Source organism: Amblyomma maculatum, chromosome 1 (genome assembly GCF_055883805.1).
Source record: "Amblyomma maculatum isolate TAMU_Amacu chromosome 1, ASM5588380v1, whole genome shotgun sequence".
In the NCBI taxonomy this organism is placed as follows: domain Eukaryota; kingdom Metazoa; phylum Arthropoda; class Arachnida; order Ixodida; family Ixodidae; genus Amblyomma; species Amblyomma maculatum.
Window position 1 is genome coordinate 21,472,860 of NC_139344.1, and position 20,850 is coordinate 21,493,709.

At 45.0% G+C, this 20,850-nt stretch overlaps 1 protein-coding gene across 1 annotated transcript; it reads left to right on the plus strand.

Annotated features, from left to right (window-relative positions):
* The first annotated feature begins 2,691 nt into the window (after positions 1-2,691).
* LOC146201919 (putative G-protein coupled receptor B0563.6) lies at positions 2,692-4,343 on the plus strand. The gene has a single exon (XM_084599704.1). It carries the CDS (start codon positions 2,692-2,694, stop codon positions 3,859-3,861), a length of 1,170 nt encoding a protein of 389 aa, XP_084455830.1. The 3' UTR covers positions 3,862-4,343.
* Positions 4,344-20,850: the final 16,507 nt, after the last annotated feature.

The window sequence follows — 20,850 nt, forward strand, 5'->3', positions numbered from 1 at the left end:
CTTTTTTGTGCTTACTGCAACGTTTCCAACCAACTACTTTAGTCAAACATCGAAAGAGAGTAAGTTTAATCTGACACGCACGAAATGCGGAGGTATAAATCGTAATTGTGAAAAGAAGTTTTCATCTTAGTTCCAGCGCTTCATAATGCCATTATCTCTTAACATCGTCTAACCAGTCGGTCTATAGGGCAGCTGATGTGGCTTTCGCCGAAGGTGCAACAGCTATCGATGCTATGATTTTCCACGATGTCTGCGGGCTGTGCGTTATGCGCAAACTCGGCCAATCGGCATAATTCACAAGTTAGCAGTATAGACCAAATGAAAAATAATCGCCTGCATTTGAAAACCATACCCACTTCAAGTCAAGAAAGCTGTGAGAGCGGCGGTTTAAGCCTATCTCGTGAGACTATAGCTCGCGCTTTTCTGACATGTTAGTCAATAAATTGAGACTTCGGCAACTCGTTCGAGCATTTTACAGCCGAATCAACCTTCACGGAGCACGCAAACGAAGTCGATATAACAAAGGGAATGCGCAAGCATGCATTGGGCTCAATGTTAAGCGTTACCGACGAAACAGTTGAGCATTTCGACTACGAGGAGTTTCATGGAGCGCAGCAGTTTTGAGGCTCAGCCGCAGGTCGCAACTAAAGTCTAATTTGAAGACAATATGTGAATTTGTAAATTTTAGGCAAATATTTCAATAAGCGTGTAGTAGAGAGAATCCATCCACTGAAGACATAAACAGAAGTCCTGTACATTTTGTGAGAAATATTTGAAAAATGTTGAATTAGATGTCTTTGTGCTAGTTTCCTTTGATCTCACATGGCGCTTTCACTCTTTGAACGACGGTATTCGTTTGGGCGAAAAGAAGAGGCACTGGGAAGAAAAACAAACGCAATTCGAGCCAGCTGCTTAAAATTAGGAATCCACTTTGAAAGAATGTACAGTCGTGAGCAAAAGTGGTATACAACACTCAGCCGGTGGCGGAGCTTGCGAAAACTGCATGCCAACTTCATCTAGCAACAGCTATCTGTTATCGGAACAATAGTGGCACAGCCCCATTTTATCCACATGCATGTGCCACTGTCGCTGTCTCTTGCGCTGTCGCTAGGCGGCATTTTTACGCAGTTTTCCCGAACTGTATCATTAGCTGAATGTTGTATAGCACTTTTGCTTACGACTGTAGAAAAGAATGTCGCGTTTCTCGTCACGTTTATGCAGGCGCAGCCAGGTCGCCATGGAAATGTTAACAAACTTGACGTCACTACTCAAGATAAAAAATAATAAACGAAATGAAAGAGTTCTAAGGACTCAATTTTTCATATTTTAACCTGGTACACATTTTAACGTCAGTGCTGCTTATTAAAAAAAATTACAAAATTTATTTACCTGCTTTTGATTCAAACAATGTTGTCGTGGTTTTTCCGTATGTGTATAAAAAACAAAACTGGCACAGCATAATAATCCTTCAAACATGTATAAAAATTTTAGATAAAAAAAGAAAGAAGGAACGTAGATGGTATTGCAGAATTAAAAAAAAAAAGTTCTACAAAAATAAAAGCTGCAAACCTTAAATTACTCTCGTCTCGGCACTGTCTTTGTGGAATAATTGAAAAGCTGGTCTTTCCAGTAAACTTGCCGAAAAGAAATGTTTCTTTCGGCAGTTCCGTTAGCGACTAACTAGATTTTTGTTTTTATTTCTATCGAAGCAGTCGGAAGAAACTGAAAAAAAGTTTATTTTGAAATGAATACAAGTGCACAAGAACACGCACGCAAGAAAGAAAGGAAACACACAGGACAGGCGCTAACTTCATCTGATTTATTCGCAGGTAAGAGCGCAGAATATATACATAAAAGAAGCCATGCGCAGTAAAGAAACACATCATCAGTTCACAATGCGTGCTCAAGATACCTGTACTCTGCGTGCAGAAGATTAAAAGATGTGTCGCTCACACAGTCATGCCCCCTTTTCCTGATGTGATGTAATTTGCGGGCGGTAAGGGGTGGAGGGACACATTTGGCAGAGCATTGTGCGAACTGCAGAGCGCCTGAGCCGCGGCTGGAAGAGATAAAGATACTTGGCAGAGGCGGTGATAAGACGGCACGTGAACTATTAGAAGCCTTTCACATCAGGAAGAGGGGGCATGACTGTGTGAGTGACACATCTGTTAATCTTTTGCACGCAGAGTGCAGGTATCTTGAGCATGCACTGTGAATTGATGATGTGTTTCTTTACTGCGCATGGCTTCTTTTATGTATATATTCTGCGCTCTTACCTGCGAATAAATCATATATATATATATATATATATATATATATATATAGATATAAGCCTCCGTTGATAACGACGCTGCGCGTATTTAATCGGGATATTTGCTGATGGTTATACAACATCCTTAGTTAGGCCGGATATGTTTGTTCCGAAATGGTGAACTCCTTTGCCGCCTACTGGCTTACTGTAGTAGAGAATTAAAGAGGCACACTTTCCGCACGAGTAAATTGTCATTTTGTTCCCACATTTCGTAACGCAAAACAAATGAAGAAAACTGCAGACCGAAATACTTCATTCATGAGGTACTGCGAGAAGTTAGAGTGTACAGCCGTGCCCAATGATGAAAAAGTGACGCAGTGGCCTGGTCATCGAGTCTCCTTAGTATACAAAACGTTAGTAGCAGAAAAACTCAGCTGGCGATGGACCTGGTGACGCTTATATGTGATTTTCTTCTCTCGCAGAAAGCCATGGTGGTGTGCCCAAACTACAACGCGCCGCCAGTCGCGGCCAACGAGTCCGGGGTCGCGTCGTCAGCGGTCCTCTGGCCCGAGGCGCAGGCAGCTAACGGTCGCAGCGTGGTGCAGCTCAAGGAAGACATCGCGCTGCTCAAGTTCATCGCCTACGGCGTCGTGTCATTCGTGGTCATAGCACTGGGAATCGTGGGCAACCTAATCAACCTCGTGGTGCTGACGCGGCCCAACCTGAAGGGCGTCACTTTCGTCTACCTCACCTGGCTGGCCACCTCGGACCTGCTGACGCTGGTGGTTGCCGTGTTCTCAATGCTGCGTCTACATGGAATCCAGCCGCGCTCCTACCCGGCTGCATTTTACTACGCTCACGTAGAGATGCCCCTCGTCAACGCGCTTATGGCCAGCAGCGTGTTCATTGTGCTGGCAGTGACCATGGACCGGTACTGGTCTGTCTGCCGCCCGACGCGCTACCGCGAGTTCCACAACGCGCGGCGAGCCAAGCTGGCCATCCTGAGCGCCTTCGTGGGCGCCGCGCTGCTCTACATCCCCGTCGCCTTCCAGAAGATGCCCGTGCCCTTCTGGGACGAGCACGCAAACATGACGCAGTACATGCCGTGCGACAACGTGGTCGTCTCGCAGCACACGGCATTCAAGGTGTACCTCCTCGTCAAGGAGGTGCTCGTGCGCGTGGGTCCCGTGTTCGTGGTCGCCGCACTCAACACCACCATCATTGTGACCTTCCGCAAGCTGATGCGCAAGAGGCAGCTGCTCATGAACAGCAGCACGCGCGATTCTGGAAAGTTCCTGGAAGAACAGCGGCTCGTCATTCTGCTCGCGGCCATTGTGATCATGTTCTGCGTCTGCATGACACCCGCCGCCATACTTACCGTGCTCATCAGTGACGACAAAGAGCTCAATTATGGCTTCCAACTCTTCAGGGCATTCGCCAACGACATGGAAATGGCCAACTTCGCCATGAACTTTTACGTCTACTGCTTGTGCAGCTCTGAGATTCGGGAAACTTTCTTCCGACTGTTTCGTTTCTCGAGGCCACCCTCAACGGAGGTCAGTTACGTCATCAGCAGCAAAACTGCCGTGGATGGCAGCACACGGCTCTAAGCATGGCGCGCCGTCTCCACGAGTGCGACCAAGGTTCTGGTGCGCCTTTGTGTCTCGGGACGAAGCTCGTGATTGGCAGGACGTGTTCTCTAGGCTAACGGTGGTCAAATGTGATTTAGCCCTGTGTCATGCGCTCCTGGCTTCTTTACAACCTTGTCGGTCGTGTGAATACTGTTATTTTTATAATGTTGTTAAACCTGTGCTATACTTCCTGGTCTTTTTGAAAGCTCTCTTGTGAATTGAGGAAGTGCTGAACAATGCTAAAAGGAAGCTGTGGGTAAAATGGGGAGGTGTCAACAGAGCGATGACGCCAAATTCTTGTAACAGCGCCTGTACCTTTAGCGAAGGGTATATATTTGGACAGTGGTTGTGAGCACTTAATCCAAAACGGCTATTTTTGCAGTATGGGGTTCTTTGAACGAGTAAGGGCTTATTAAGTAGCTGTATAAAAATCGCGCGTTTCTTCTTTCACTTAATTTATAGAGCACATCACAACCTTCTGTAAATCGGAGCGCCTTTCTTGTGTTAAATACGAATGTGACACAATATAAAATTTGTCAAAAAGCTCACTGTTTAGCCTTTTATTTCTCTATAGGACCTTGAAGTAATGAATAAAGACATCTTGGAAGCTGTGGAATAAACATTTAAGTATAATATTACTGTACGACTTTAAATACACTCAGCTGCATAAACTAAATAAGATCGATTTATTGGGTGTTATCCTGCTCCTGCCACGCACGGTGCTTTAATATGTATTCAACCGCGACTAACGGTCCTAAGAATCTACAAAAATCAAGGCAAAATAATAAATTTCCCAAATAAACAATGAATGTAGAATTATAGCTGAATAATGTCAATCAAGCCACATAATATGCTTTTCATCCCAGTGGAGAAAGATGAGGGAGCCTGGAAAATGTTACTGATACGTTTTGATGAAGGATTAAAATGTACTTACTTATAGTACCACGCTCAAGTAACTCACTGTAGTGTAGCTTTTCGTCGCTCAGAAAGGGGCAACACTTAATGCAGCTTTTTTTTTTAACTGTGAGCAAAAAAGAACACAGTAGAAATTATTTCTTACATCGGGTTGAATGGCTTCTTTTCTAGTTTCACTGTGTTACTGCAGTCTCGATAGTTTTTGAGAATATGGCAATATATCAGAAGTGTCTAACAATATAAGAAATTAACCTAATAAAGGTCATTAAAAGCTTGTATTACAAAAAATGTTTGTACGTTTAGATCGCATCAAACAATAGTCAAAACCCTGGCAACTTAGATGCATTTTCGAAGTTGCATCTTTCGCAGCCCCAGTAGGAGAAGCAGTGTGAAGATAAAAACCACAGAGTTATAAAAGAAAAATAGTTCTTTCCGTCCTTTCTTTTCTACTGTTGAGTTATCTAAAGCTCGCAGAGAAATAAATCTCTCAATATTGTACTCTCTGCAGAAGTTTTCTCACCAGAGACCCGAGTTGAAAGCGTGGTCGTGCGTATCTATTAAGTACTACGTCAGTTAGTTCGCACGAGCTCGCACTTCAGAGGCGAATTTCAGCTTGACACATTGAATGGAAGTGCTAGCGAATGGCAGCGATTACTGGGTCGCCGTCCAGCTACGACCTGACTTTAGTAAGGGAATCCTTGGCCTGGGGACTTTTACAGGAGGTGACCCGCTGGCGCGTGTCTCAGTTTTCATGATTTTAATGTGAGATCCGTGACAGGCTCTTCGCTTGTCTCGTCAGAGCATAGATTGGGTCCACAGAGCAGTACAAAGGGGGGACCGCAAGGAAGGCTGTCGTAAGCAGTAGAGACTCGCCCGCAGGGAGCTCGCGCTTGCACACTCCTGGCACCCGCATGGCGCCCCTGACAGAGTCAGCACCGGCGGCAGTTGGAGAGGAGCATAGAGGAGGAGAAAGCCACGCACAATACTGCAGGTGCAGTGTACAAGCACTCGCTTCCATAAATTTCAAAAACTTTGCTGAAAGCTTTTTGGTGTTATCAGAGACGCATGAGGATCTTTAATATAAATGCACTCTGCTAGGCTTAAGAATCAATCCTCTGCTTGGCAAAAGGTCACTCGCACATGAAACAGCAGTTGCGTTGCCTGGCTCCTCATTAGGGGGTGTCTGGCTGCAGCCTATAGCTACCCGCTCATAAAAACAAATATTTCTCGTTTTACCGTAAAGTCTGGCTGGTCGCTTTGCTGTATCGCCTTACCTGGATACCGCCTGCGCGTTACGGCAAGAAACAATGTACGGGCATAAGCATCACAATTCGCCCACTGATGCTCCGTGCGGGTCGGACGTAACTAATGGGGGGCGGTCAACGCACTTTCGTACAAAGATGAGGGTACTGGGCCTGCGTCACAATGGGCACGTAGCGCGTTTGTGTGTGTGGGTATGCATATCAAGCCAGCGTTTACCCTCTTCCCCTTCCGTTCTGACGCGCACTTTCGCCGCAGTGTTGTTATTCGCGTTTCCGCTCTTGTTGGTGCACAGCAAGCAAACGCGCACTCGCTGCACGTGCTGGAAGTAACAGAGCCACATGCAAATGCTCCAGGCCTCCATTGGCCCGCCAGTGCACCACTGCTGCACAGACACGACATCCAGTTGAATGCTGCTGACGTTGGGCGCCCACTATGCCACTCGCGTCGGATGGTTTCGGTGGGTGGAAGTGGGACACTTCGAAACCAGCTGTGTCGCCATCGACCCCCTGTGATGTATGTGCAACAACCTCGTGCGCGAATAATTGATCGTGCTTGGTGACCACCTTGCCTGTGCTTTCCCCCGACTATTGTTCGAGTGCTTAGAAAAGTGCGGCGCTTGCGAGAAGAAAAAAGTTGTTTTCGTCGGCGAAAAGAAACAATGGTTCCTGAGTGCTACATGGGTAGAGATCATCAATGCTCCACTTCCTTCCCGAACGCCGGCGGCCAACGCATATCGCCACTGCGATTTTTGTTAACTTCTTCGGTAACACTGTTGTAATTGTGTGTGTCTGTGTTTTGTGGCGCAGTTGTCAGCACCCTTAACATCGTCAGACGCAGTCTGTTCCGACGGCATAACTGCATGAACATGTTGGGTTTTGAGAAACTCAATGCTGGCACAAAAATCGACCGCGAATGAGGAAGTCTGAAAATTAGACAGTACGAAGCCCTACCTGGGAGCAATGCGGACGAGGCAACATTCTAGCCGCCTTGTGCTGCCGTTGGAAAATTGGTTCTTGTGTATGTATGACCGCCCATTACAGCGTCTACTGAGCTATAGCTGCTGCGGACGTACTGTAGTACTTGAACCTTGTCATATTCTCGTCTGTGCGTTCCATGTCATCCTCCACTTCAACTGAGCGAGTAGTTGTAAGCTCATAAACCACCTCTAGCTCACGACACACCCGCAAGAAAGCGCATTCAACCATCCTTCGGAAAACAGATATTATCGTTTGATCGATGCAGTCTAGAGCTGTTTAAGTAGTCGTTAGATGATAACGAGTACTAACCGCTTTAGAAACCTGTTGCACCGGTAAGCCTACTTTAAACACTGTGAGAAGAATTGTACTCTCATCCTGTAATCTGCAGAAAAGGAGCAAAGCTGTTGTACTCCTTTCTCTGCTTTCACCTTCGAGCGGAGGTTTGTTCTAGTTGTCCAAACGTCGGAAGCACTGCAAGTTTTAAAACTATACGCAAGAGACGAGGGCTTCAAAAACAGGTCGCTTCCAATTTTGCTTGCTGCATAACACTTGTAGCGAGACAGCAGAGTCCTATAGATACTTTACAGCGAGCAGTTCGTGGTGTAAAAGGGGAACGCTGCTAGCACTGTCACCATCTTCCGCCTCCTGGGACTCCGTTCCCCGCGCATGCGGGATAGTGCAGACCTCTCATTCGCAGTTTATTGCACCCATTGTTCTGTGAGTTTAACGCTGAAGCCGTTCACACGGAATGTGCAGTAAAAAGTGGAGAAAGGCAGCCTTGCGGTCGCTGTGGTAGGGATTGCTTAAACTTGGGGCCTGAACATTTCACGCTTTGACTACTGTTTTCAGGTGTCTATTTGACACGTGGAGGAGCATAAGTGCCCGGAATGAAAACGACAGGACCTGGCAGAATATGACGCGCGAACATGATTCGGTACCTGCAGTAGTTCTGAGAACAAGCTAATACTCGTTTCAGAAGTATGTGCGCAACTATTTCAGTCACGTCATTGCCGGGCTGTTTTTCTTTGTCCCTACGTTTGCTCGGAATACTGCGAACACCTCTGTAATGAAGTCATACTGTGAAGGCTGCAGGTCTGTGAATGTGCTTAACCTTGACCACTTTCGATGATGCATTTATTAGACCATGAAAAGTGTATATAAAGAACGCATATGAAGCGGTCAGTAAATCTCTATATGACTTTATATATTGCAGACGATTCGAGTTGACCAGGTCTGCGAATGCTGAATTCCGGGGCAAAGTGTTCTTTCTCATTTTGAAGACAACCTTGAAGCCAAATCAACGCTTGAAGGACATTAAGCAGCGGTCTGAGGAAAGTGCGTAGTGTTCTTTGGAAACAAGATAACGGAAGTGAAAAAAAAAAATTATTCTTGCACTAAATCTGCCATTCCTGGTACGTGCGAATGAAAACATCAGTTTTCATATTTTGTGCACTGAGTAGTGGGGAAAGTGTTTTAGAAAGTATACACACGTATTCCTCCATGATGCACAAACGCATGTGCCCTTTGATTGAAGGTATTGGGGTGATATTCATTCGTCGTCATAAGAACATTCATGGCCGACCATAGAGATTGGATGCTGAACTGAAAACAAATAAGCATACGTTAAGTCGACATCCGTTTCTTGTTAAATATTGATTGATCCAGCAGTCACAGGCCGAGTTAATCAGATGACTGGAAAGAAGGTTTTGAAACACCAGCATATCCTTGTGGCTTGTCATAACACTGTTTTGAAGATATCTTAGGTATACATGTGCCGTTAAGAGAGGCGAAATTACTTTTTTTTTCAGCGGAGCGCCAACAAGGTGGCCGCCATCAAAGCCCCAAAACCAGAAACCGGGAAATGGTAGCGTGGCCACGTGACTAAATATGTCGGCGGCCATGGTCTCTCGCTGTGAAGTGTGTGTAGGATGTAACAACTTTCCCTCGCATTCACCTTTTTCTTTGCGAGAGGAACGTACAAGATCGAGCGTCTCTAAAGATCGTTAATAGCAAGTAGTTTTTAATATAGATCTAGCAACAAAGTTCCTTTTGATTCTCTACCTGACTGCTTTCAAAGCAGTTGTTTCAGATCAATGGTTCCCGGTTTGTTGATTCCATGCCCTTCCTAAGAGAAAACAGCGCACAGACACATTTATGTGCTCAGGTTATGTGCCACTAATATATATTTATATCTGCCGAAATCACCTTAGGCAATCTCAGACAAGTATAAAGGACAAGTATTGAAAGCTAAATAAACGTATTTGGCAAAAAATAGCAGAGCAGGACTAGAAAAACAGCCAGAGAGATAGTGCATCTTAAATATATTGTTGAAATTCCCATTGAGAAACATGGAGAAGCCAAGCAGTACAGTACAACAGCCTTAATGGAATACTGGAAGCTTAAAGTGGAGAAGGATACTTAGCAGTTGAGCACTTAAGCAAAAAGTAAAAAAACAAAAAAAAAAAAAAACGTATAGCTGCACAGTAAACAACGCCTTCTACGGTTCTTACGCGAGAGGTGCTCCTTTAGTTGTGGAGTTATGTAGTTATAATGCATAAATTTTACGTCGTTCATACTTCTTCCCCGACACATGCCCAGGGTAACTTCTTTCTTGCTTTGGCTTACAGTGTACAGACGCACACGGTGCAACTCCGTTGGCAGCAGGATGCAAATCTCTCGTGCTCTTTAAGAAAGAGTCATTCGCATGGACAATATTTTTTTCAATAAAGCCATTATATATATATATATATATATATATATATATATATATATATATATATATATATATATATATATATATATATATATATATATATATATATATATATATATATATATATATATATATATATATATATATATATATATATATATATATATATATATATAGTATTTACATTGAATAAGGCTACTTCCTTGGTATCTGGTAAGTAAAAGAGAGGAAGTCACCAGGAAAACGCATAACAGATTTCAATATTATGTGAACGTTAAAAGACCTTCAAAAAGACGAAGACCAGGAAGGGACTGAGAGAACACAAATGCTCACTCGAGGACTTCCACCTTTTCATCATATCGGCATTAATGATGGATTGGTATTAACCTTCTTGACGAACACACTTTCGCTTAAACTCTATGCTTTTTTCTAGCGACTTTTAAATTGGACCCACACACACATAGACACAGACATATAGCAAAGTAGAACACGCTTCTTTAGGGTCATATCTACTTTATTAAATATTCCCTCACAGAAAAGTTTCGAACTATGACTATGGAGCAACATTCATAGTTTTGACGAAGTCGAGTATTCCGATTTCCTCCCCTTGCCGCTGCGCTCAGTTGGTGCGAAATGGCAAGCAAGCCCAGTTTCTTTACTAGGAGGTATTCTAGATCTCTACGTTTAAACCAATTTAGGAATTTCTTCAACTTTTTCTATTTATTACTTATTTTATTGTCTATCATTCGGCGAGTGAAAAGTTCTATTGATTAGCTGTCAGTCCACATGACCCGTCCCATTTCATAAACCGTATTGTCAGTCACGTTATTGTAAGCATACACGCTGAAATTAGAAATGTGCGAACCTGCTGTTTATCTACACATGCTGTTGCAACACAATTCCCTATTGCAAAAACCAGCGTCTCCAGTGCGAAACCAGTAAGATTTTCGCGCTGGTTTTGCATGGGATTTGCTGGGCACGCTGGAGGTCTGCGATATTCACTGGAGCAGTAACGGAACTGCCCCAAATATAGTACAAGGCAGAACCAATTGTCGTTTTCTGTGTTTGTAATTCCAAGGTTTCTCCAACAGTTTCAAATAATTTTCATGTGTTGCAGCCTTTCAACTTCAACATCGCATTCAAGTAGAAACGATGAACACGACAATACGACGGCAAGTGACGTTTAGCTGTAGCACACGCGAAGAATGGTCACAGGGTAAGATAATGTAATATAAGATAATGTAAGATAATGTTCTAGCTGTGCTGGAGTTAATTTATTTCACCCTCCGTCTTGCGGCACTTCGCACACGTTATCGCTACGATCGGCGAATCGGTGCACAAGTTATCCGAACTGAGTATACGGTGAAGACAAACAAATATTGAGGTATTCCAGCTCAAGTTCGGGGATTGACTAGATGGCCATATTAGTCGTTGAGGGAATAATCAAGACATACACTACATTTTGCCTCTAGCATTCACATGCATTAGCTTGAGAAACATCTAGGTCACCTTGTTAGAGATAGCCAATGTACTTTCACGTTTTCATGTTGTCATACCATCGTTGTCGACATTAACACTGACGGTGACGGGCACGGAACACTCACATCGCAGTTTCATGGGGCCAGCAAATCACATAGTTTATTCGCGTCACATACATTCATAGTAACGCAAAGACCAATTCTTTGGGCCTTTCACGACTCTCCACCAGGGTACTTCAGACATTTCCAAGCGCTGCCAGGTACCTTGTGCCTCGGAAAGCATGCCAGATTTAAGGGCAGCCTTCGCTATTGACTCATAACTCACTGTAGCAGCTAGGTGGTGCTGATTTCTTTTGCGTTACTGCATGCCTCTTGGAACCTGACAGCATACGTTCGTAGTGATACAAGAAAGAAAAAGAAGACAAAGCGCCGTACGAAGGTTTGATTGGTTGGTTTGGTTTGTGGGGTTTTAACGTCCCAAAGCAACTCAGGCTATGAGAGACGCCGTAGTGGAAGACTCCGGAAATTTCGACCACCTGGGGTTCTTTAACGTGCACTGACATCGCACAGCACACGGGCGCCTTGCTTTTCGCCTCCACCGAAAAGCGGCCGCCGAGGCCGGGATTCGATCCCGCGTCTTTGGGAAGTACGAAGGTTTGAGTATTTGTCTGAGACAAGGAAATTAACATTTATAGTTTTATTTTCTTCCCACGTGACAACACGTACACAGGGTAAGAAGATAAAATGCAGCGACGCATTAAAAAAAAATGCTGCGTCAAAGTGACGTAGCGATAAAGCGATTTCTTAGAATTATGGGACTCGTAAAAGTAATAAGCACCAGATGCTTTGACTGAGGCCTTTCTCGCCTCAGTCAATGACTTTAGCGCCATCAAATTCGGTCATTGTCATTGCAGACCTCTTGATCGCAAGCGTCAATTACGCAAAGGGGATAATATAATTTCAACACAAATTTTGAAGGCTAAATGTAGCGTCTCTAGATGATGACCGTAACTTTTGCTGGTGCAACACATTAATTTAGGGCTGTTAGAACGTTTGTCTCTCCAGTAGTTTCTGCTGTGTCGTTGCGAATCAAGAAACAGAATAACTGAAAGGAAGACAGGGTGGCAAACATTTTCTTCGCTTTATGAAGCATTCACCGCACTACATGCGAGCACATAGGTCTAGAATTGATTCCTCTCATGCAGTCAACTTTTTTTTCTGCATTTATATATTACGATGCATTTCCCAAGAGTTGGTTTAACGTTGATTTCGACGATGATTGCATTCCTGTATTCTGGCTCGCCAGAAATGATGACTTTTTCCGGACCTTTCTGCATGGCATCGCTCACGTAACCAAACACTCATGCTCATCCTCGCTTTCAATACATTTCCATTATTTTCTTCATCGCATTTGGCTTAGCAGGTGGTACTCCTCTTCTGAACCATCTACTTTATTATCCCCCGCACAGTGATGTACATACACAAGGAACAATAAAAATTTGGCGTCTGTTGTGGGCAAAACAACATATTTTGGAAACGTCCTTGCTGTAATGTCTGTGGGCTGGAATCACTTGCACAAGCTGTTCCAAATACTCGTATTGTGATGCTCCAGTGTATTGTTAACGTTAGTTCTTACGTTATGTTGAGAAGAATTCAGTGTCACATTTAACTAAGTAGTGGTGCTGGGGTGAGATTTTTAGTCCACGGACCATGAACATTTGATTCCAACCTTCGTTGTTTACATGTAACTTGTCACAGTTGTTTCAAAATGAAAGTCTGTCAGCGTGTGACCTATTTAGCCGTTTGTGACGGGTTACAATTTGTGTGCAATATCAGATGAGAAAAAAACTATGGCATGACAATTTTCTGTGTCGTTTGCAGTGTGTCAGTGTACTTTCTTCTATCGCTTGCATCAGAAGAGTGCAAGAAAGAAGAGGAAAATATTTAGTATAAAAGAGGCGCAGGAAAAGGAATGGTGTATTATGCTCAAAGAGTTTATTAGAGGAGACATAAATGTCAACTCTTCAATTTCTGGTGTGATCTCAGCTGGTATCCTGCGAAGTGGAAAGTTTGTGAATAAAACATGTTGAAGGAGTTCGTGTTTTATGGTGTTTGTTAGCATTTGCAAACAGTGACAAGCCTGCGTAAATGAAGGGAATTTGAGGCAGCGGAATAGGAACTATATAGAAAACAATTATGCTCTAAATGTCGGCAAACGAAACTCCATAGTTGGGAAGAATTATCGAGGCGTAAATGCTCTCAGAAATAAATTAAACATAATAAAACAAAACTAAGAAGTAGAACTTGCCTGAAAATTGTGAAATAAATTTTGGAAGCGTCGATGAGACATAAGCAGCGAAAAGGATTGAATTGTAACAGAGCGCAACTCTTGGTGTTCGTTATTATGAATTTTATGGGGCACGTCGATCATATAAACATATGTGAAGTAACAAATCCAACAGTGAAATTATGTGAAATGCCATTTCCAAAACATTGTCCAGAGCGCTACAAAATAAACATTTACGACAGTGCAAGGCTACTAATGATGCGATCAAAGCCATCAAAACTCAGCAAAATCAAGTGATTTGTTGCTGCAGACTTCATCTCAAAAGCCGTAGCTTGATGCCGCTAGTTGAGTCTTACAGGCACTAAATTTTATATGCCAGCACAAGAGATCAAAATTTGAGCCAGCACATCAAGATCCTCGAAGTGAAATGGAACTGCAATCATTTGTAGATCTGTGGTGAAACCTTCAATTTGGAACATTCAAACTTTAAATGTCCATCCAACCAGACGGGCTTCCGTCAAAGGTGTCCTGGTTTAAAATACCGCGCAGAATCCCAACACATTCCAAAAAAGTCTAGTGAAACAAGGGCTGCCGTCCAAGGCTCGGCTGTTGCTTCTCTGGGAACTTGTTTTAAGGTTATGCGGTGGCCCTTATTTTTTATCCAGGGTGATTTGACCGCTTTAAGGGATTTTTTCAAATTGGATTCAACAAATAGACTTGTCCGCGTTGCGGCGCGTCCGTGGGGTGTTTTGTGAAAGCCCGTGACCTTAAAGGGCACTGTCCAGGGTATGACGTTTTTAAAGGAGCCCAATGCTTCGGTTAGGTACCGGAGATAGTCTGTGCAAAATGCTACAGTGATACGCGTGCCGCAAAAGAGCGAAAATACAAATCAAAGCTCTGATCCTCCCCTCCAGGAAACCAGCTTCCCCGTTCTCTACGCTGCCCGTCGGGCCCCAAGGCTGACGTCAGAAAACAATGACATCCATTGGTCCGTCTCGCTGACTGACTGGTGAAGGATGGGCGTACACGCGCGCTCCCTCGCCCATTTCGTTTTCGCGCACGTAGAGTGCCACGCTCAGCCTCCCGCCAAACGCGGACGAGGAAGGGAAATTAGGCTTGCGGAGACTAGACGACCGGGCAGGAGAGTGAAAAACCTTTGGGAGGGAACGGGAGGAGAGAAATACGACAGAATCGGGTGATTGTGGTGGCTGTAACTGCGTTATCAATTACTCTTTTCAAAATAATTTCTTTTCGGCCTTCCGTTCAGGGCGCGAAGCCTCACAGTCACCAAGGAAGGAAATATTTTCGACCAGAGGTTGAACAGTGGCCCTTTAAGATACAATCGCGGGCAAAGAACAAGTGGTTCTCCTCCGCTTTTTCATTCATTTATTTTTACAGCTAGTATCCACATCGCCACATCACCGGGGGGGGGGGGGGGGGGGGCACATAGGCACAGCAAAAAAAAAAAAAAAATGGAGTCGCGAAGGGTGAAATGCACCGAAAACGTGCTGCTTGGTAACTATTTTTGCATTCTATCTGGCCGGGGAGAATAAATACCGCTATGCGAACATGAATTTTCCATTCAGTGGTTGGCGAGTTTAACGGGGCGTCAGATCCAGCCTGGTGTCTCCCAGGGCTCTTTTTATTCCAGGCCTGTTAAAGTGTGGCTACATGTCATTGCTGTCAGCGAAAGGAGTTGTGAGATGCAGATGAATCGTAGCTTTGATATACTTCTGAAACTGCGCACCGCTGGCAGGCCAAAATATTGGTGATTTGGCAAATAATATTGCCAGAGCTGATCAAACACTCAAGCCTAAACACTTAAACTTCAACTTTAAATATTTTGAAGTCCAGGGAACTGAGAAAATAGCTTGCCGGTACAGCTCCAATCTGATGAGAAGAGAGGAGTCGCTGGAGAAAGATTTCATGTTGGGAAAGGTTGAGGGTCGCCGGAGAAGGGGTAGGCAGCGAACGCGATGGTTAGATGGCATCCTCGAAGCACTGCAGATGAAGTTATGTGATGTTAGGAAGATAGTGAGAGACCGGAAAGCGTGGCGTGACATGGTCCAGAGGGTCACGAAGAGTCGGACACGACTGAACGAACTGAACTGAACTGAAAAGCTCCAATGATGTTGGCATAACTTACCTTAGATTCTAGGCACCGTTCTGGCTTATGAACGACATACACGTAACCGAAGATGTATACAAAACCTCAGGGACTAATCTGTACAACGCCAGCAAAAGGTCGCTCGCAGCAGATATCGTTACGAGTAAAACTTCACATCAAGCAATTGGGAACGAACTGTTGCGATTACAATATTGAAGGACGTGCACGGGAGTGCGTGGTAGACGTCGAGTTCCACGCCATGTAACGGCTAACGCCCTATTTCTTGTCCACCGTAGGCAGCTCTGGACCCTCACCCCCATCTATACACCAGCCGTTCATAGATAGGAAGTGGCATCAGGTGCTGCTGCAAACGCTTCCGCGCCAAGACGCCTTACGCTGAGCGTCGGTGCCAGCCGTTGTGATCGCCGAAAGAACAGCTTACCGCCTTTCACAGGGCAGCGATTTTCGCTTTCGGGCATTTTTAGTTTTCCACTCGCTGTTGCGCTCGTGGCTCTCAGTGTTCGCTGTCGGTAGACTAAATGGTAGCAAGACGCCGAATACCAAGATAGTGAACTGCTATGACTGCAAAGATGGCTGAAGTACCAATAAAAAAGAAGAAACAAGAAGAATGTGCGCATTATTTCAACGAAATAATGCGCACATTCAACGAAACACCAAAAATACTCATTCATACTGGTTCCCCAGCTGTGTTGGCGGAATTGGCATTGAGTTCGCGACACTGACTGATCGCGGGTGCTTTGGCGTAAAAGGCAGGCCGAGCAAACGCAAAAAAGCGCTATGCTGCAGGTCATTGCAGCTAACATTAATACTGGAAACAAAAAGAAATGTGATGTGAATAGGTCATAAGTCTCGCCAAGAAAAAACACTGGCACGCATAAGCGGACATTGTTGAATGCACTGCTAATATGCAGCAAAGTTGCACTGATAGCAATCACAGCCTCTGGCACAGGCACAGACGCTGATTAAAGAGTGCCACGGTGGGCGTGCTATTGAAGAGGCACCTAATACCAGTTTCCATGCCCGGCACGCATTGTGTAGGGGTGAAGGTACAGAGCTTCTGACGATAAACGAGCGAGCGAGCGCGTTCCTTTAGATGGCGTGGACGCAGCTTTGCCTCGCACTTCCACGTCCCGTTATATTGTGATTGCGACAGCACACAATTAAGTTCGGTAAGCTCACTAATTAGCTTAAGAACGTCCACTGGGAAAACTGGTTAAGGGCTTCTGTGCTTGTTATCTGCTTGCTTGGACATAGACATTATTATCTCAGTGATGAAAGCGGTTACAAGTGGCACGTCGGAGTTCAGTAGGCAACTAAATTTACGACAAGATGGAACGTCGCAGTGCATATAACTATGATCACAAAATGAAATGATTATGTAAGCACAGCCTTCAGCACTTTCTATGAAAAGCCTTAGCCTTCATGTGGCACTTATCATGAGATAGTGCGGTGTGATGGTTTCCTTTTCCTTGTGTTTACATTCCGTGCATCGAAGTTATAATGCACCCGGTAGTAACCAATGACCTTGACAGGAGCTATTACATACGTTCCGCGTTTGAACTGGTTGTCAGGAAGCGAGGCAACATTTTGCTCACGAAAACAGCGGGCTTTATTCACAATTACACTGTTGCCATATTGAATGGTATTGACGCTTGTAGTGTGCGCGTAGTAATGCTCAGAAGCTAGTGATCTGCAACAGAAACCATAGTGCTTTTTTCTGTATGCACAGATGTACGCGCGTGTATTTCTGTAAAGAAAGAGCCCGTATGGAACCGGTCAAAAAGCGGTATCAGATTAGGTTGCTTCTTGTTAGCGTATTTCTCTCCCCAAACACGAAACACAGACGTGCGTAGAATTTAGCAGGACATGTTTTGTGTGTCCAAATAAAGACAAATATTTTTTACCTGCACCAAAGAGTACCACCCTTGTGTTCTGAGTTCAGCATCAAGAACGGCAAGCAAGCCAGCAAGAGCAATTGAAGGCTTGCTAGAAGATCTGAGAAAAGCTTCCAGCTATTCATTTCACATACTATGGTCAAATTATCACTGCCAAGGAGACGATATTGGTCCTTTTTCCTTCAACAGGCAGAACGCAACAAGTTTACATGAGAGTTACGAGCAACTAAGCCCAAATTTAACCCAACATAATGTGACAAGATCCGGAGGTGCGAGAAAGACAGCATTTTGAGCATTAAGTGTTCTTCAGGAGATCATATATGAGCGTCAAACCAAATGGGTCATCCCCCGACTACGCGTGATAAACTAGCACTAAACAATGGTGCCCCGAAAAACACAATACACCAAAAGTTGAGTGCGATCAATGCGGAAAATACGCGAGAGATTTACTAAATTTCTACAGCATGCTACACTCTTATGTTATCATCAAGCGAAATAAATGACAGACATTGATGCCCGTTTTTGAATCTTTTATTATGCTGTGGAACAATAGCTGCATCCCGGCAGCAGAAACCATATGCCAAGAAACCATACACAGCGCTATGCGCCTCCTACCATTTTAATTCAAGCCACCCGACATCGATTTAAAGGCATCTTTAAACAGACCCGTACGAAAGTGCCCCCGTGGCCTATGTGTTCCGTGTATTATTCGGGACCTAATGAGCCAGGAGGGTTCAATTCTCTTCTCGTACATTCATATCGATGGTGCTGCTCAAGTTTCTAGTTCTTTCCATCTCGCTCACGCCTTGTGGCCTCGTAACATCCCAACACACCTATCAACCAGTGCCCGCCCACGTTCCCTGCCAACCCCCACCTGCCCGATGCATGCCTGTGATTCTCTGAGGCTGGGAAGCCTCAAATGGTCGACGCTGCTGATGCATCCGGACAATATTTTCTGACATGATGGCACTGACACTGATGCTCAACTAATTACATCGAGCCGCAAGAATGAGTACTTTATTGTGGAATGATTTTTTTTTGTAAATCTTTCATACCAATCAAGTACACAGCTTGAGAAAGGTATGTAGAAGTTAGCAGCTCAAAAAGAGACCACTCATGAGATTTGAGAGGCGGTTGAGACATTGGAGTTGGTGATGTAAGTCTGCAAACACACGAGCCCTAAAAAAGAAAAATATGGGGGAAATTTAGGCCCCTCCTTTAATGGTATGACGCGTCAGCGTGGCGACCACCCGCAAGTAAAGCCCCGCTTTAATGAAGCCGTATCAATGTGCCTATGTAGGCTAGGTGTAGCGTGGCTGATTCAGCATCCAAGATGACTGGAAGGTTCCTTATTCCACCTTCCCGCCTAACATGAGCAAACAAAATTGTCACCTCCCCCCACCCTCCTCCGCTCCCAAATTATCATGTGGTCTCGCTAAGTCGTACAAGCTATCGAAGAATCGCTACCCAGCCATGCCAGCCACTAGCTACCACCTGCCAGCGCCATGACAGTGATTTTTCGCCCACAGCACTGACAACGACGCCGACCTCAATGCCGGATTTTATGAGCTGAGCAACGGGGCCTTTAAAGCTACTGCGTTAAAAGGATTTGCATAGCGCGATATCACCTGGGTCTTCAATTCCAGTGTGAGATTTTTCACTATCGTACCTCTTGTTGCTGTTAACGGTTTTCGTCATTGATGCCCGCAAGACGAACTCCAGAATTACATCTGTTGGCTGACATCGCTGTGTTCCCAGTATTTCTTACTGTAGATTAAAATGCTAATATGCTCACAGTACAACCGCTGCCCAAACTTGTCCCAACTGAAAACAAGATTCCCGACTTATTTCCACTTGGCAACAAAGCCTTTGTCAAAACTTACCGCACAGCCGTTAAAATAGGCACTGGCATATATGAAAATTTCGTAATCAAAAAACGTAAAAACTTCGCTCTTCAGTATTACAGAAAAATTGACAGTAACCGGCGGTTTTACTTTAGAGCAAAAGTAGGTCGTGAAGACCTATGAAAGCGTATTAATGCGAAAGCATTACAAGCAAGATTACGAAAAATGACGGTGAGGAGTGCAAGCATGGCACAGAAAATCCCGAGCGTGCCTCTGGCCTTTATTGTTTGGCCGGTCACATGGATTGGTGGCCGTCTTTTCACTAGCCTGCCTCTGGCAGGTTGTAGTTGCCATGTGACACGACAGTGTACTGATTGGTGAGGTCTTTGTCGGACGTCGCGAGATGACAGTTTGCTGCCGAATTTTCAGGTGCTGCGAAATGAATGAAGACGGGATTGAGATGAGCGAGCTGAGACGGAAATCAAATCCATCGGGCCCTCGGCTCCCTAATGAGATACGCTACTGCTAGGCCATGTAGACAGGTCATTCGTAGGGTTGGGTTAAACCGGGCTTTATTATGTTTGCTCCTGCCATCTTGACAGCATGCATTGCGGTCCTCCTCACGAGCATGCATCTGGCAGGTGGGAGATGGCAGCGATATGATGGGAGGACAGGGGCCTAGGAGACTTCACCGCAAGGCGTTGACGAAGGCAGACAACGGAAGGAGTTGTTTAGGAGAAGAGCAAACTGGAGATTTATTTTACATATTTACACTATATATGCAAACGCGCAAGCACGTCAAAGGGACCGAGGTAGCTATCTCTTCAACTGAAAGCACAGACGAGTCCCACCAAAGCAGCCCTCGCAGGCTGCTTAAATCCCTTTTTCAGTCGAAGATCACTATAGCTGTGGAATCCGCAGCTTCCAATCGTCCAATGGGAGCCGAGCCGCTTCTTTTGGCTCCGCCCAAGTTCTTTGGCTCCGCCCAACTGTCCTTCAGCACATGCATCACACCCACGCACCTCCTCGAACTTCACCTAGGAAGAGTGCAGTCCACTGCAGGAGAGCCAAGCAGCCCCTGTTGTCCTCTAAGAAGCGGCGATGTCCTTGCTTGCTCCAGCCACAAATCGTAAACCTTGCTTCACAGGTGCCGGTTAGGCAATGTGGCACACATCCCAAGCGGCACAAACCCTGGTTCAAGTCAATACGTCTTAATGACCATCCAGCAACACGTGCAGCAGTTTTTTTTAATCCATCGCCGTCTCCCTGAAAGTGGTTGAGGAAGCAATCTCCCGCAGTGTAGTCACAACACTACGGCGTGCAGCTGCTGTGCTGCGTTTCGCCTCGGCGTCCCGGTCCATTGTTCAGAAGCCACAAAACGTAGTCTTGCTGAAACGGTGCCGGCCAGGCGATAGGGCACTCATCTCCCCGCCGTAAAACTGGAGAACGAGAGAACTACACCCTGGTT